The sequence below is a fragment of the Corvus brachyrhynchos genome, unplaced genomic scaffold (assembly GCF_000691975.1).
Source record: "Corvus brachyrhynchos isolate BGI_N302 unplaced genomic scaffold, ASM69197v1 scaffold221, whole genome shotgun sequence".
Taxonomy (NCBI): Eukaryota; Metazoa; Chordata; class Aves; order Passeriformes; family Corvidae; genus Corvus; species Corvus brachyrhynchos.
Window position 1 is genome coordinate 546,629 of NW_008236622.1, and position 18,344 is coordinate 564,972.

The window sequence follows — 18,344 nt, forward strand, 5'->3', positions numbered from 1 at the left end:
ACTGTGCATTTTCAATAGTAAGTACATGTATATAGCAACCCTGACTGCTTTGTAACAAAAGCTTTCATGCTTTTTTTCCCCAATTGCTGAATTGGGTATGTGAGCCAGTAAGTAACTAGAGGGAGCAAGTCCTGAAAGAGTTAAACACAACTGCTCAGAGAACAGCATGGAATATTTGACTGCCAGCAAGTGAGCACAAGCCTTTTGGGACCAACAACTTTTAAAGCTCTAACTAGGTTACAAAACCCACAGCAAATAAAGTATGTGCTTACAAGTCACTGCACAGGAATCTCAGAATCTGTCAGTGTAGCAATTAGTCTCATTTTACAATGGGAGAAACTAATTTAGAAAAAAGCAGTAGGTTATTGAAGATCACACAGGATGCCATGTCAGCAGTTTCTCCAATCAATCAGGAAAATCATCACCTAAACCCCGAACTATCCCAAGCCAGTTTTTGATTCTTACCTTAAATTTCTTCTGGTACACAAGTTGGTTATTTTGTATTGAGAACCAGCGCCTATTCAAATGAAGAGACATCCAGAGAATACATAACTGATTCTACAGTGCTTATTTGCCTGAGATGTGCTAACATACAGTCTACAGATAGACCGCATTAAAAAATTCACAAAAGTAATGTTGCAGTCAGTTTTGGCAAATATTTTGTGAGACTAATGAAAAAAGGGAAGGCAGAGACAAAACAGAAAAGAAAGCAAGGTTCAAATAATTTGAGTCCTAAACAAACACATTCATGTTATGACAACATTAGTTAAGCTATCACACAAAACATTTTCAATTCAAAGAACATTTCCTTCTGTATTTTAGCAGCAAGCTACAATTTTAAGTAGTTGTTTGATAACACAAACTCAGATAGTATGAATAACAAAAATACTTAAGCCCATGTAAACTAATAGTGAAATATTTTAAGAGTAGAACTAAGAAATAGCTTACTAAGGCACTAAAAATACTTCGGTGTTGCTACCCCAAGCAGGTTTAATATCTATCTATATTGGGCATGTCTTAAAATTTTTGATCCTGAAATAAAAGGACTGAATATAAAAACTAAAAAAAACCCCAACAAAAATGTTTAAAGTAGGATCCTAACTTAAGCCTCAGCCTTGACGGAAAGTATCAAATAAAAGATTTAATGAAGGCATCCTATCCAATCCAAAAGATATAATGTTTAAAAATTCCTCTGAACTGTATCCTTCTTTGTCAAACTCACTGTTCACATAGGACACAACTCAGAGAATGGAAAAAGCACTCACATTTTGGAAAAAATTACCTCAGATCTCTATGTGCCTCAGATCTCTAACAATGATGTTTTATCAGACCACTGAATGAAAAAAAAAAAACTCAGCAGACATAACCACACCTTTCTTGCTCTTTTGGGGATGCACAAAATAAAAGCTAACCAATTAGCATTGTTTCATACTGACAAATGAAGGGAATGTAAAAAAACAATTCAGTGAAATTTACACCTTGTGTTTTGTTTAGGCTTATAAGGCAAACCTGTGTTTACCACAGCATCATTCCTCAATTATTTCCGATACCCCACCTTTACCACACACCACTTTTTCCTGCATTGCCAGTTAGTTTGAATGGTAACAGTACACAAAATATTGTGTTGCAACAGATCTTGTTATTCTCCACCAGTTGCTGAGCTTCAAGCTACAGTTTACTACAATTAGTAACAAGAGGGCCCCATGTATGTATTCAACCACCACAAGCCATTCACAGAAAAAAGCGCACGAAGATGATTAAAAAAATTAATATATACAAAAAATGTTAGATTCAAAACAGAAAATCTAGTATTTGTTAGAAAAGTTAGTGCTTAGTAGACAGATGAGATTCTACCTTTTAACAGTTAATCTTTTCAAATGTTGTGCAGATACATTTAATTTAAAAAGCAACAACAGGATGTCCTGTCATCCTTGACTTTTTCAATTTATTAACAGCAGTCATTTTGGTCACTGCTTTTGAAAAGGTATCATCTTTACCATCTATTTACAGATGCAGTAAGTATGCCTCAAATATAAGGCAGGTTATTGCTAACACTTATATAGGAAACTCAACAAAAAAGCAGACTTGAAAAGGAAATAAACTCAGTCTTTTTTTCATGTGCTTTTTTTGAATGTAACACAAAATAGAACAACATGAAAAGCGGTGCCTAAGTAATAAAGGGAGTGATAAAGGGAAAAAAAAGCAGCCTTGCCCCAAGACAAAGAGCAATGGAGCAAACCTCTAATAACAGTCTTAGGTAGTGCAATTAACTTAATGCAATGCTTTATTTGTTCTACAGCTAAATATTTAATGAATTACTCTAGTAAACCAGCTCTAATCTTATCAATTGGATATAAGTGAACACACAAATTGTAACACAAATTTGTGCCATCTTTAAAACCTAGTCTAGAAGTTTGGAAAGTATTTCAGTCCCTTTTTTTACTAGTAATTAAATCTGTTAAAAAATTTTTTCAGTCCAGCCAAAAAGGGTGCATGTTTTGGCACTTTGCTAAAAGAAACTTTTACCAAACAAGATCAACAATTTAGAATGTAGGATAACTTGTAGATCACACTTTTGAAGTAGATGTCAGAGTTAATACATTTTTTTTTATGCTTAACAAGATGAAAGTGTCAGGCTGCCCTCCAAGGTGTCAGCACCACAGCAGTTTTATTTAGGCCAAAAACTTGGAGTTATTCTACGTTAACCAAATACCATCAATGAAATCTACACTCTGGTGTAGCAAATGGACGGCTGGGGGTCTACACCAGCATCAGCCAGGAACTTCTGAGGTACAATCTCTGTACTGAAGGTGCTGCTATAAGGTAACCCACATCTATCAGGTTCTAAGAATAATTTCATAAATCTTTAGGCATCATGGATGAAGTAAGTACTGATTATTACCAAAGTTTCTTTAAACATGTCATTCTGTCAGAAGCAAGAGAGAAGCATGGTGAAGGAGAAAACATTCTTGGGAATATTAAAGTAATTTACACTGTCTCACTTCGTAGTGCTTAAATACAGTTGTTGCTGTTTAGAAACTGAATGTTTTCCATCATTTATACCTACACAATTCAAAACAGTATTTGTTAAATAGGAAAACACACAAAATCTATAGGAAAAAAATTCCAATTTCTGAGAACTGAGAGTAATACTGAAAAGAAATATACAATTTATTTTGAATTTTACATAAAACGATGAATTGTGCTTTGTGATTCTCAGAAAGAAACAATTTTCTTCTCTAGCAGCACGTAATTAAAACAGAGTGATTAATAACGCACAACATTTAAAAGCACATCTATTCCCAATGCAGCTGATAAGAAAAAAAAAATCTCATCAACTTCAATTGGAAAAAGTTAAGACATTGATCTTGTATGCTCAGAAGTTTGAGTGCAGAAACTTGGCTTTAATTTCTTTTTAGCTAAAAACTAGCTCAATCTCTCTAAGTCTTTTAAAGGAGTTGAGCAGCAGGTATACTGGCATCCCAGGCAGAATCCTTCTGTTATTTTCTTAGACTGAGCCACTTATACATCCATTGCAAGTAATCAAAATTAAATGCAGGGTTAATGAAGAGCTTTTTGCGTGCCAAGGAAACATTGGGAAGGTATAAAAGAAGCTGGTTGGTACCTGATGTGATCTGGCTTTTTCCTGTCATGTGAAAAAATGGGGTAGGATTAAAACATAAGGGAAAGGAGGAAAAGGAATGAAAAATGCAAAATGAGCAAAATAAGAAAAGAATTAGCATGATCATTCCATCAAGTGAAATAGGCAGTGGAAAATGGCAGCAACCCCTTCTGTGCCTACAGCATAGCAAGCAATTACAAATGTATTCAGAAATAAAAATAACAAAAATACTTCTTTATTTTTATTAAAACATAGCAAAAATGGGGGGCTAGATTCAGAAATTAAAAATTGTCTTCATTATGAAGGTCTTAAATGTATATTTTATGTATGATAACAGTAGTTTAATAACAAGTAGTAATGGTTTGTGAATATGTGGAATACAAAATTTAAATGATTGATTCAATTTCAGAACTGTTTATAGATAGTATATCCAATCCTATTTTTTGCCTAAAAGCATCCAACTACTCTATCACAGTGAGATAAATTATCAAGAATCTAATATTAAAAAGGTTAAAGGTTTATTGAATGCTCCTGTGATAAACGGAAGAAAAATCTCTAAGTACATATCAATTATGTAATAAAAGTAGGCAGCTCTGACTCATTAATGAGCCATTTATCTTTGCTCTCTTAAATAAATTATTGCTTGGATATGCTTTTATTATGTATGTTCAAATCTGTAACTTTATCTGAAGGAATGTCATTGTGTACCTTGATTTAATTACAACTTCTCCTTATTTACTTGGCGTCCATTTAAATTACCAAAATACAGAAGTTAGTTTTAATTGAATCCTACTCTCTAACCACTTTAAGATGAGACACATGTACAGTATTACTAGGAATGAAGCCATGTGGAAGAAGACACTCCTGTCCTGCTCCCTCCTGTCACCTTCCTGCAGAGCAAGGCCTTCCTGCTATTCAAAAGAGGAACCCAGAGACAGGGTCAGAGTTTTGCCTTCAGTCAATCCTGCAAACCACCTTGGCAAAAAGGACCCTTTCAGCCCCTTGGGAATCCAATGAAGGACAGTCTCCTGCTCTCTTACTGCAAATTTTTCTCAGTATGTTTACACTAACATTTTACTTCACACCAGGAATGTGCTTTTGATGCACATCTCCCAGTTTTCTCCCTTCGCCATCCTTTGATACTTCACAGATTTGTCTTGGAGAACTCTGAATTCTGCTTGCATGAAACTAACCCAGAAGGTACATTACAATTACAGATGAATAATCAGGCCAAAGAACCAGACCAGAAGCAGTCCAAAGCAAAATCCTTTGTACTAGTTGCCCATTACTTGCTAATATAGATACATTCTTACTGACAGCAGTGGCCCTTGCATCAGTCTACAGATTTAATTGAAGCAATCCCAATTTCTTACATGCTTGTGGTGTGCTGATATGCTCAGGGAAGTATAGAATAATTAAGATTGTAAGGGACCACACACTCAAATGCACATTCTTTGAAACACAGCAAATAGTTTAACAGAAGCACTGCTGAAAAAATAGCAGAGCATGGACAGCAAAGAGAGCTCTATATCTCAACAAATTGCATTTAAAATTCAAGACCTGTATCCAATTGTGCTGTAAGTGCTCCAGCATATACATTTCCTTGAAAAAAGCACACACCCTTCAAAATGCAAAAGAATTCCTACTCAGGAATAAAAACATTTAAGTAGTAGAAAAATATACTGTTAAATATAGTAACATATACTGTTAAATATAGTAAACATAGTTTTCTACTGTAAATAGTAGAAAAATATATTGTTAAAGATACATGACTAACAATATATTTTGAATTCCCAAAAGGGCCATCAAAACTACTAAGGAAAAGTCACTTCACAGGACAGGAATTTTAAAGGATAACAATTACATTGCTTATCTTTCAGGAGAAATAACATGAGTCCTTGACTGTTTTTCTCTGCTTCCAATGGCTATACAACTTCCATTCTACTCTGTCTTCTAACACTTTCCTAGCACATGCTTTCACAAGAGAAAGGTTTGCGAACAACTAGGACAGAAAACAAGGAAAAATGGCTTTGAAGCGTCATCTCTGCGTTAACTAACAGTGACCCCAGTGTTCTGTCAAAACTATGGGGTCAGTGGGTTACAGAGATCATGAATGAGATCAGAATTCAGGTGAAAAAAGCAGTATTTTTATAAGCAGAAAATAGAGGTTCTGAATAATTACCTGTTCCAAGTCTTGAAGGCATTGCTGGCTCGCTTGAATAAATAACCTTCCATAACAATGCCATTGGCTGCATCTACATTGTATTCTAGTTTAGTATCATCGCTGGAGTAATCCTAGTACAAAGGAACAAGACAAGAAAAACACACTGCAGTTAAAATGAAACTTCAAATATGAGCAGTACTATTGTCAAGGAGTAAATATCTAGGAATAATGTTTTGCTTGCAACACTTATAAGCCAAACCATGACTCTCAGCCCCGATGGCTTTTTTTAAAAAAGAAATTTCAGGCAATGAGAATGCTGAAGATTTTTACTTTACCTGCAACAAGGGGAATTTCTTGTTCAGGTATTGGTGACCTCTACAGCCAAGTAGAGGACAAAAATTGTTGACAGAGCATCTGATGCTTCAACTGTCTGCTCAAATGGTCTCCCATATATTCCCAAGAAGGGGGACAGAAAAGCAGAGGAAAAGAAATAATGAAAGTTACGAGTCAAAACTGAAAAACAGTTGCAGCCTGTTGCAGACACCTGTATAAAACCAGTCGTGCTTTAGCACTTTCTTCAGCTCTGTCATGTTGACAGCTGAGCTGCATAGGAACTTAGAAGACAAGTAATCAAATAAAGATGATGCTATCAGTTAACTCTAAAGTAAAGTAATCAGGGTGCTGGCAATGACAACAAGATCTTAGCAGTATTTTTTTCTTTATGATCTTGGATAAGATTACAAAATTACAAGTAGGACAAAGGAATATACATTCCCATCAACCTAATAACAACTAAAACCAGCTAATAACAATTAATAGCAGCTTTCCAAGTTTTAGAAAGGCTGATTGCTTCACATCTTTAGCAAAGGTAGGTTAGATTAAGTAATAATACATGTGGTGATCATTGGCTTTCACATTTCATTGAGAACAGCATGGACTCTTCCCAGGGAGGTAGAGTTCAGATATTCAGTGAGTGGGAGACTAACAACTACTAGGGGTGCATGAAAAAGCACACATGGAATGACATAATTTATCACAACTTTGTCCAGAGAAGAAAATAATATACATGCTGTAATTTCATTTCATTGTTATTAAAATAGATCCTTAAAGTAAACTAGCAACATATGGCTTCTTCCCTTTAACAAGGGTGTAAGAGACATGTTACTGAAAATTAAGTTTCAGAATAAAAAACCCAAACAAGTTAAATACTGAAAAGAGAGAACACTTTGTAATATCACTCTCCTGAATCTTCAGTAGTTACTTTATGTAAATTGCAAACAACAGCTTTGTGTGAAAAGTATACCTAAAAGTCTCTGTTTTGTAGTTTGTTCCTTAGAAATTTGTCTATACATAAAGGAAAAGAGGCAACAAATATTTATTACAAAAAGTAGCTTTAAAACCAACATAGTCATTAGCCCTATGTAACAGTCCAGGATGCACACAACTTTCGTGCTACACATGATGTTTACTCTTATACATGCAGATGGTTTGGTCCAATCCAAGGTTAATTACACATGATAGTGAAATGGTGACAAATATTAAAATAGGCCCTTTAAGCTCCCCAGTCAGCACAGCACAAATTCCTTAAAATTACTCACTGTTTTAAGCTGTTACTAATCTGAATAGATTAACTAATGTTGAAATGTTAAATCTAGATTTTTATTATTTAATTGACAGATGATCAATGTAAGAGTTCTGAAAGAAAATGGAACTATCATATCACTACCATATACCAATCTGAATAAACATACAAGTTACAAATGAAAGTTTCAGCAAAAGAAAATCAAATTTTTGTATTTATTATTCAGCATTTAATAACTTTGATTTTCTGCCTGCTTCCTAGATCAGAACACGCTGAACATAAAAGGCTTCAATTAAGCTCTCAAAATAAAAAGAAGAGAAAACCACTGTGCACAAACTTAGACATGCTGATGTCACATTCCCTACCTTCCCCAAAAATTGATAAATTACTCTAACTTACCAGCTCCCAAACATAATGAAACCTGCTAAAGATTTGCATCTTCCTGCCTCAGTGATGTCTGCAACTCCTTGTCTAGTTAAAGATAACATACATTCCCTCAGTCTTTTCTGTCCAAAATATGTAATCACATTTTCCTCTGGGTTTGGAGAACTGCTGCAGAAAATGCAGCTGTCTTTTTCCAGTGAGTCCAGAACTATGCTTTGAAGATGTATACAAGTATGACAGAAAACCTTTTGGATCATTTATCATGCCACACTCTCAGCCCAAATTGTCTAAAATACTGACCCTTCTCATGAAGTGCATTTAGCATCATTTTTAACTACTTTCCTGATTGAACTCCACTTTTACAGAGCAGAAAAAAACACCAGAGTATAGAGAAAAATGACTACCAGCTTGAGGGGGGAGGGAGTAAGGCTTCCATGTGCTTTACCCATAAAACTTCATTGATAAAGTTGCAGTCAAGAAAAAGATGGCCAAACAATCAGAAAAAAAATATGCTCCATTTCAATTACATAGATAAAAGTAGAAAAAGAAACTAAATAAGCTGTGTTCTGATCTTATAGTCTCTACTGTTTTATAATTAAAAAATAGCAGCAAAGCAGTCACATTATAGTTTATTTTTATCTTAGTGCATGGAAAAGTTCAGTGAATCATGAAAAATAATCAGGGGTGGAGAGAAATCCACCCATATCTTTCCAGTGTCCTGCATAAGAGAATCACATGTTAATAAACTCAGTCACAGTATGTGATTCGGAATTTTGTATTCTGCCAGCAGGCACACAACTGGTAAAGATTTCATTTTAAACATAATTAAACTAATTAGGTGTCAGTTAGGACTAAAGTACATTTCACCTAACCAGAACTAAGAAAATTTAGCCAGTATTATGTAATTTTCACTGAAGCGCTACATCGCACATTTCATTTGGATTTGAAAGAAGAAACATCTATGGCTTCTACTCTGACACTCATTTTTCACGGTTGGCTGCTACTGGAAGAGAAACATGTAGAAATGGGTTATATAAGTGAAGCACACAGCATGCTTTCGTGCCTTTTTTTTCCCCTTTTTCTTTAAATGTCCATGAGGTACAGCAAACCAGCTGGCAATGGAGAAACAACTTTCATCTCCAGAAATAATACTAATCTGGTGTGTCACAGAACACTTAATATTCTTGACAGTGTTTCAGTGAATGCATTTTCATATGAATGTATCAATTCATCACACATACTTGATTTATTTCAGAGCTTGCAAGTTTTTTGTTTCTCTACGTATAATTTTCTTGTTACCAAAACAAAACCCCCCATAATTTTCAGCAGCAGAGCTTTTGAATTACTTTCAAAATTGCTATCAGGCCATGAAAGCTATTCAAACCATTTTACCAGTAAATCTTAGGAACTGTATTTTAACAGTGAATGTGTAACCCAAATGATTTTTTACTTCAGAGAAGTAGCATTTTTCAAGTTTTTTGTTTTAAAAGCAGCACACGGGAGAGCATAACTACTAAAGAAAGACTAACCTGAAAAGTTAGGCCAGCATACACTAAACCAGAGACACTAATTGTGCAAACCCCCCACTTAGAAAGTTGCTTCAATTCCCTTCCCATTGGCAAGAGATGTTTCACATGCTTAAGCTGAAAAGTCCCTTGAGGAAATGCTTAAAACACCAGACACCACAAGTGACAAGGTTTACAGTCCAGGACAGAGTGAGAGAATGCGAGAGTGTCATCGAGCAAACAAGTCACTTGAAATACAAGCATATCTTTAGTTTTGGAGATGGGAATTATTCTGCACAACTTCTCAATGGCAGCTCTGGTTTACACCTGCTTTGTGACTGTGGTAGCATCTGGCTTCCTATCACCTTGTTTACTCAAGATGTTAAAAATTTTCAAATCATTCTCACTCCAGCTTCAGAAGAAGATTTTACTGTAATGAAAAAGGGATTTGAATACAACAAAAACTATCTGAAGTTCAATGCAAATACTTTTCCTGTATCATCTCCCTCATTTTAGAACATAATATTAGCTCTGACACAAAACCAAAAAGCCATGAAGCTGCTCACAGGTGCAACTAATTTTTCAAGAATTTCTTAATTCACCGTGTTGCTACAGCAGTGGGCTGCAAACAGCTCAGAAAACATGAGTCATGTCTGATGTATTGACACTGTGACACCACTCTTTTAATATGATACAGAAAAATTAATTTCTTACACTGAAAAAAAAACCCAAAAACTTTCCTGCATATTTTCTGAGTAAATAGACTACAAAACTTAAAAGTAATTTAAAAAAGTAAATCAGATATCAACTCTGTTAAAAAAGAAATCACACTGTATTGGTGACCAAGCCCTTCCATGACACTTTTAATAGCCTCTCCATCAACAGCCTAATTAAGTAGGACAATGATTATACAGAAAAGTGAGATGGGTTATTTAATTAGTGCAACTATTCTGCATGCATATGCACATATATGCAAACACAGGTAGTGGGTGGGTAGGTGTGTGCACGTATGCACTTACCTATACATTTCAGAAAAGGAACTGTTCTTTATCCACACAATGAAGGAAAGGCATCATTCTGAAGCATTGGATTAAAACTTCAGTATATTAAATGCATATATACCTCATGGAATATTCAACACAGTAAGCTTCAGAAGCTTCAGTTGTTATAAAACATGGAAGGATTTGGCATTGGAAGATTTGGGAACATATGCCTAAGAGGCAACACAGTGGAAAGCAACATGACAAGACATGTGAAGAGAACAGGGAATAAAGCTGCCATCTGGGACAGGATGACCAGATGACAAGTAATGATAAAAAGAACAAGATCCAAAGTCTAAGGCAGTTCTGAAATCCTGATGAGCTGAAAGCTAACTTGGTGTGCAGGTTGGGAAAAGCAAGTAGGAGGAGACAAAAACAGACAACATGATTTGAATAAGAAACTAAGAAAATGATTGGACAAGCTGTAAGAGGAATCTCCAATAAAGCATAGTCTAGGCATTAACAGCACAAAAATGCGACAGTGACTTCACTGATAAGGACAGGAGACAACATTTACAACTCAAAACACAGAACTTAAGAGGACAACATACAGTACATTCTGACTGCCCTGATTATATTCTAGAGACAGCATTAAATTGTCAATTAAAGTAAGCAACAATAAAAGTAACATCATTGTGATCGTCACTGCTACTAGAAACCAAGAACATTTACATTACACACAGATATGGCTCATCAAGTTTCGTGAAGCTTAAAGTTTCAGTAATAATTGAAACTAGTAGAAGTAGTTTACCTGTAAAGCAGCCTTAAGCAGCATTTGAAGAAAAAACAAAGACTGTAAACACCATTGGCAACAGCAATAACCATAATTCATGGTAACAAGTTATTATTTCTATGGCCAGTTAAAAGATAATTGCTCATAACTTACATCCTTCACCAAGCACCACTGTTCTCTTAACAGTAAACCTCTCAACTACTGTCCATTCCTGAAACTAGGCCTTTAAACCCAAAAACCTTAAAATTTGACCTTCAACGTTAATTCTCAAGTTCCATCTTTCCCACTTCCCCGCTTTCTTCCCCTTCCTTGCCTGTAGTTATCTCCTGACTCCAAGCACAGCACGTCAGCTCTGCCCTCATCATCACATCTGCTCAATTTCACAGCAAACCCAATGCTTCTCACCAACTCCTAAAGGGATGATAGGATGCACCAATAAAAATGTTTTCAGCAATGAAAAGTGTTATCTTTTCCCATTAGTATAATATTGGCTCCTACTAAGGCTACCCAACTTAAAATCTCAGCATGTTTTCATTCTTGAATTTAGTTACCAGATTTCATTTACATTGGGTGGGTTTTTTTAATTTATGCCACCTGAACAGATACAAAATGTATTTGAATGAGAGTAAGAAGTGTAGCATTACCTTTAAACTGGTATCTAATCCCTTTCAAAAGTGCCTGCAGTATTAGCTCACTACCAGAGAGTTCATTGGAAATATTTTTAACTTCTAGCATTATACCTGCAAAACCAATACTGATCTAGAGCTTCTGAAACATCCAAACAACAGAAGTCATTCCCCAACATAAATTGCCTAAATATTTCTCAAGTAAAAAGAATTATTGCACCAATCTTCCCAAAACAGCAACTAAATGTTCTCAATTTCATCTGTGCACAGTTGAACCAGTACATTAGACACTCTTTACAAAAGTTTACTTTTGCTCTTCATATGCAACAGCAGCTGCCACACAAGCTCCAAGTGTTGCACATGGATTTGGCACAGTCCAAATCCTATGGCTGTAGGGCTGTGCAGCACATACACCTCTTGTACAAAACACACAGCAGAGAAACACAGAAACCTGTACAATTTATTGAATCCAATATGTAATAGGAACTAAGAGTTCTACTGAAATGCTAGAATCCCAGCATTCAAATAAGTTCTACTGTTCTATTTATGTTTCAGTAAAATCTAAGCATAATATTTTGTTCAGTAATACAAAATTAATATCTGCAATCCAACTCAACACCTAATGACGTGTCAGTCTGTCTCCCTGCACTAAAAATACCATCCCTTGTAGTTCTGATGCAGAGATGCTGGGCAGAGATGCTACAGATAAAAAAATGTGTGTGCAGCCTGCCTTTCACATTCTGTCAAGTACCTTTTGTTGAATAGTGGAGTGCTTTAGCTCCATATCTCTCTTCTCCTTTGCAGCATCTACAGCCAACTGATCCAGCTGTAAAGAGAAAGAGAAAATTGGATCTTTAGATTATCATGAGAAATTTGGCTCAGTAGATTTCATAATGCTGGCAAAAAAAAAGGAACACATTATGTCTAGACATTGCAAGACTTTTATTTTATTTGCATAGTATAATTACTTCTTTGTCACAAATTGTTTACCTTGAATAACCACTGAAGCCTCGTTTAACGAACTGCTCTGCCACCCTGAATTAACCTCTACAAAGGTGTACATTTCTTGTAAGCATTAGAAGAACTGTTTCAAAGAACAGCATGGTGCCAAGCATATGCGACTCTGTACCGCATTGGTGCTCAGTCTCCCAAGAGGATGACTCATGCTTTAGCTGCTCTTGCTGGCCTATGCAGCAGCACTGGCAGGAGCAGCAAAAACTAGAAGGAGCAAATGCTACAGATTACTCCCCCCATAAAGTGGGAGAACTGTCTCAACCAGGATTTTGTGTTGATAGCTTTGATCAGATGACCAGCAGTACTCGAGCAAGATTACTTGAAATCTTAGGGAGAGACATTCAAACCAATTTTGGAAATAAAAACATGGTTCTGAAAATAACAGAGGTTGTCACAGAGAATATTTAAGTTAACTTACTTACAGAGTCTGTGATAATAAAAAAGACACAACCCAAAAACTTGCTACAAACATGTCTCTAGCACTACCACATAAACTTCTTCTTCTTACAATCACAAAAAAAAAAAGAAAAAAAAGGAGGAGGAAATTTCTATGGTTGGTTGGTTGCTTTGGGGTTTTGTTGTTGTTTTTGTTTTATAGTTTTGGTTCTTTAGGTTTTGTTGTTTGTTTTATACAGGCCTTCATGTTTAAATAAGAAACGCAGAAGAGAAGCAGATGTTGCCTGAAATACCAGTTGGTTTGGTACTTATGTGCCAGGCCATGGAACCCGATGAACCCCTCCATTCTGCAGCCTGTAACACAAGCCTGCCATCAACCCAGCCCCAGCATCTCAGTGAGCAGCGATGCAGACGCAGCACCGAGCACAGGGCTCAGCCTGCAGCTCTCAGTCTGTGGGACAGAGCTGTCTCTGCTCCAGGCCCACAACAAGAACACCACGAGCAGTGTGCAGCAGCACCAGCTCCCAGCTGGGTCACTCACTTGGCCGACAGCAGAGATGACTAACAGATCCTCTGATCCTCACACAAATAGGATCCCCTCCACCCACTCTCAGAACCACAAGTGACAGGCCCTGCCAACTCTGGCCATTTCCCCGGTCTTTTACTTCCCCTGCTTGACATGATATAAATGAGAAAAAAGGGACAATAACAGGCTCTTACACCCTTGTGCTAGACAGTCTCCAACAATTATGGAGCCATCAGAAAGCTGAAACATCTGGATTCAATTCCATACTCTGTTACTTTTTTAAACTCTTCTCTTCCTGTCTTCCCCTCTGGCTCAAAAAACCATATCAGCACTTTCATACCTTTACAGGTATTTGTGAACATGAACATACTGAAGTGACCAGATGCCACATTTATGTAGCTATAGGACTTAAAAATGACACAAGAGCCTCTAAATGGGCTCAAAGACTTTTTTTGCACCAAGAATCCTTGGGAAACCCTTTCTTTTGTGATAAAGACGAGAACTGGGTCAAGTGCTGTTCAAAGCTTCATAGGAATCAAGTTCCTTGCTAAAATTTCAGATTCAGGAAACTGCGCGTGGCCCCCAAGAAATTCTTCCTTCTACCCCATTAGATGAAACAGAAGGCAGTCACTCAGGGTAGGGCAATTACTTCTAATTTATCTTGAATACAAGTGTTTGAGGGTACATTTACCACAGCCAAAACAAAGTTCTTAACAGCAGCTCATTCCATCAGTTACTTTTTTTACTATGAAGACAGCATTGCACCATTCCTGTCTGCAAGCTCAAACCAGTTTCTTCCTTTTCACTCAGGTGAGCAGCACGTCAATTTCTTAAAAGAGACCAGCAGCATACAACTATCAACACATGTAGCAAATCACAACTAAACTATCAAACTCCCAGTCATTATAGCATTACTGGATAATTTTCAGAACATTAGGTTTTTCATACTACTGCATTCACTGGTAAATGTATTTTTATAAACATAATGCTCTAACTGAGGAGGATTCTATTCTGAGGAGAATTAAGTCAGACTAAAATATTTAGCTTTTTGAATAGTCATCTCAATGAAAATGTAAATGTTTTCTTTTTAAGCTAATAACATATTTCATATGAAAAGTACCAAATACCATAGTTTCCACGCAAAAGCTCGTATCATGTTTGCACACTAAAGATTCCCCTTCAGTGATCTGATTCCCAAGGGATCCTACCCTGACCTGAAGTATACAGAAAGCAAAATTGCTTAATCCTATTCCATCACAGTAAAACAGTTATTTTGAAAATACAAATAAAAATAATTCAAAATTATAGCTATATTATTTAAGATCAATTTTTTTACTTCAGATGCTGTTAACCCTTGTAATTAAGATCATACATAAAATTTACCTAGGAATGAAAACTCACCAACAGAAGGAATCTAACAGCATTTTCACAAAAATCCAGCAAATCCTTGTTATGTCACAACATACTTTGCTAAAGGCAGAAGCTTCAACCAGTACAAGCTGCAAAGCCATCAACTGTTAAAACTTTCAACAATTATTTACAAATCTTCTTCGGTCATGAAAAATATCCATTACTTAAATGCCAAGGTCAGCTACAAAAGGACAATTCCGCAAGTTGTACAACTTTAGGGTCTTCATTCTATCCTTGCTCCATCTGCGATATATTTAAAACATTCTTAGCTATGGATTTTCTAAATTTAACTCCTTCAGTTGCTATGATACCAGCACCAAAATGAATGCTACACAGTGCTCCTCACCAGATCAAGCAAAAGCATGACCAGACATTCAAAAATAACCTTGTGTTTTCTTGCTTGACTCATGTCAATGAAATGGAAACATTGAAGCCTGGCTGACAGCATAACTATCAACTCCATAGTTTTTGTCTCCTTTCCCTGTCCCCTCTTCCACAGAAGTACAGGACACACACATTATACTACCAGACACTACAGTTCAACAGTTACAACCCAGAGCGGAAGGGTGTGAAAGAATAAAGGGCACTACTATGGAAGAGCAACATCCACCTGAACTGTTCAAGTCTCCCTATTACACCAAGACCTGACATGTTTCTACACGTAATTAAGACCCACAGTAACCCAACTGGGGCCTAGTCTAGCAGAAAAATAACTATTCAGCCATTGGATTGTTGGAGTTATTTTCTACAGTTCCCAATCTGCTTCACTGCACAGATGCAGAAGGAGGTTGAGGGGCACAGATGACAACAGCGTGGTGGCAGGAATAACCAGCTCAGAACAATTTCATCTCTTAGACATTCAATGACATCTACTCAAGATGAATGTAGAAGTTTGCTGTCATTTATTTGCTTTTTTTACCTGGACAGACACTTAAAAATTTGGTTGGCTGCTTTGTGGATTTGTTTGGGAAGTGGCAATAGAGGGGTCTGTATCAGAGCACTTGTTGCAAGTCCTCAGATAGAGGCAAATAAGAAGTGCTCATATAACTTGCACTGAAGAACAAGTCAAGACATTGCTGAGTCTTCTTCCTGCACCACAGACAGATCTTCATTTGAATATTGTATGTTCTAATCTATTTCCATAACCATTTTCAGTGTCTCCTGTGTGCAGCTCGCAGTAGTCCATCTAAGTTTTTCATGAGTCCCTCACTGAAAACCCAGAAACGAAAATTGTGCGTTCTTAAACAACAAAACTGGGCAAGAAGGAGTCCATGTAGGAACTCAATTTTGCACTATTTATTAAAATCATACTTCTGTTTTATGGTCTAATTTGCTAACATCAAAGTTATATTTGCAAACACCAAAGTTTAATTATGCAGACTGCATAATTTATACAGTAAATAAAGCGTATGAGTAGATGGAAAACCAGCCTAATTTATTTTTTATTATTAGATATACTTATAAACTTGGGTCATATACAAAAATTTTGAAATCCACATAATCCTGTGTCCTGAATATCACAATGTACCTCACAGAGCAGTACACGGCTATGCTAAAGTATGTAAATCCTAAAGGTAGTATTAACTTTAGTAAACAAACAACTTTCAGTTTGCAACTATTTTCATCCCTCTCATTACAGTATATTCTTTATGCTTTGCCTTTATCATACTACAATTCCCTTTTTGTTGAATAAATCTATGAAGTACCTGATATGTAGGCATATATCAAGATTTCCTCCATTTCAGCGTATAGTTATGAATTTAAAAAAAAAAATTCTTACCTGTGCACCAAGATCTTTCATGTAGGGCTCAAGTTCACTAAACAGATCATAGCCTTGATGGAAAAAAGCCAGATGTGCATACATAAACGATAACATCTAGAAGGAACAAAGTAAATATTTATTCTCCTCAAAGTTATATCACATATCACGTAAATATGTCACTTAATTCACATAAACCACCTACAATTTCAGGTTTAATTTCTCCTCTCGTGTCCTGACAGTTTTACATCAATACCTCATAGAGCTTCCAATGTTGTAAAATAAACATGCAAGGTAAAGGAAGCAAAGAACCAAGCCAAAAATCTCAGAAATCAGTTGATAGGATTAACCCCATGAGCAAAACAAAAGAAATCTACTTAATGGGCAGAAAACTACCTCTAATTAATGTCACCTGAAATTTTTGTTATCTCCTGTTTAACTGGGACATGTAAGCTAGAGAAGGCTACAAAATATTTTACTGATGATCCAAACCCATAACCTTTATAAACATAGCTGAGAAGACTGTCTAGCCTTAAAATAGAAAACAACTTCGGTGCAGAGCAGAATAGCAAGCAGTTATAAATCAGCCCAACTGAAGTTTCTACTTTTTAAAGAATTAAGAAAATTATGGGAGAGCAACTTCAGACATTTGAAAGCACTATTTAATTTGTCACCCTCTACCTCGATAAACTTTTAACAGAGATAATGTGAAGTAGAAAAGGGAATACAATGTGAAGAAAATTGGCATGCAAATATAGCTTTATATTAATTTAGCAGATATACTATTCATATTAAAATTTGCCCTCTTAGAAATAGCAGAATTCATCTTAGAAGTAAGTAGCACTTACTGTTTACAAAGTAATAAACCAGACCTAAACAGCAGAATACTTGGCAGAGTTTGATTTTTAACCATGAAACATATACCAAAGGATCAACAGTAGTGAAAACATGTAAGTGTTCAAATCTGAACCAAAAGGATAGTCAAAAACAGTTAAATATGTATGTCCAGTTACAGTAAAGGCCAAACCGACAGTCACCAAATTGCCAAATGTACTGATAACAGTTTGATTAATAAAAGAACTACATTTTTAACATACTGCTTTGTGGCCATATTTTTAATTTCAGATGGCTTAAAATACTTGATATATAGAGGATAAAGTATATCTTACCGATTTTAAGATTTCTGCTCTCCTTTTAGATTGAAGAACATTGATCTAAGAAAAAAGAACAAACAAGCAATTCCTTTTATTCTAAACTTCCTATTTTATTTGCAATTTTTCCCCCAGTAATCCCCAAATATCCAAGCTAAAAACATTGGAAGAAGATAGCTCAATATCAGACTTCCCAAAGTACTTTTAAAAGAAGATGCATTCTAGTTCTGTCATGATATCAAAGTGATGCAATCGGACAACACTTGCAAAGCTTCAGCTTCATGGTGATAGTCACAATTTTCTCACATCAGAAAGGAAAATACAAGACACCTCATGCTAGCTAGAATGAATATAATACACCTTGCAAGCAAGGAAAATTGGTACCCGTTTTCAAGAGACTGAATTCAAGATGTTTCAAACCATGTGAGCTAA

The 18,344-nt window shown here is 35.9% G+C and overlaps 1 protein-coding gene across 7 annotated transcripts in view; it reads right to left on the reverse strand.

Moving 5' to 3' along the window:
* The window catches only part of ACAP2 (ArfGAP with coiled-coil, ankyrin repeat and PH domains 2), a 62,267-nt gene that overhangs the window by 19,047 nt on the left and 24,876 nt on the right, over window positions 1–18,344 (reverse strand). For 2 of the 7 annotated variants that reach the window (XM_017726419.1, XM_017726423.1), the window contains exons 7-13: window positions 17,931–17,975; window positions 16,783–16,878; window positions 12,408–12,482; window positions 11,049–11,060; window positions 5,805–5,917; window positions 3,626–3,646; window positions 466–517 (exon numbers count right to left, since the gene is read on the reverse strand). In XM_017726419.1, coding sequence (XP_017581908.1) covers window positions 466–517; window positions 3,626–3,646; window positions 5,805–5,917; window positions 11,049–11,060; window positions 12,408–12,482; window positions 16,783–16,878; window positions 17,931–17,975 — 414 coding nt within the window. The remainder of the gene's footprint in view (window positions 1–465; window positions 518–3,625; window positions 3,647–5,804; window positions 5,918–11,048; window positions 11,061–12,407; window positions 12,483–16,782; window positions 16,879–17,930; window positions 17,976–18,344) is intronic. The other 5 variants (XM_017726424.1, XM_017726420.1, XM_008644124.2 and 2 more) reach the window with 3 other exon arrangements.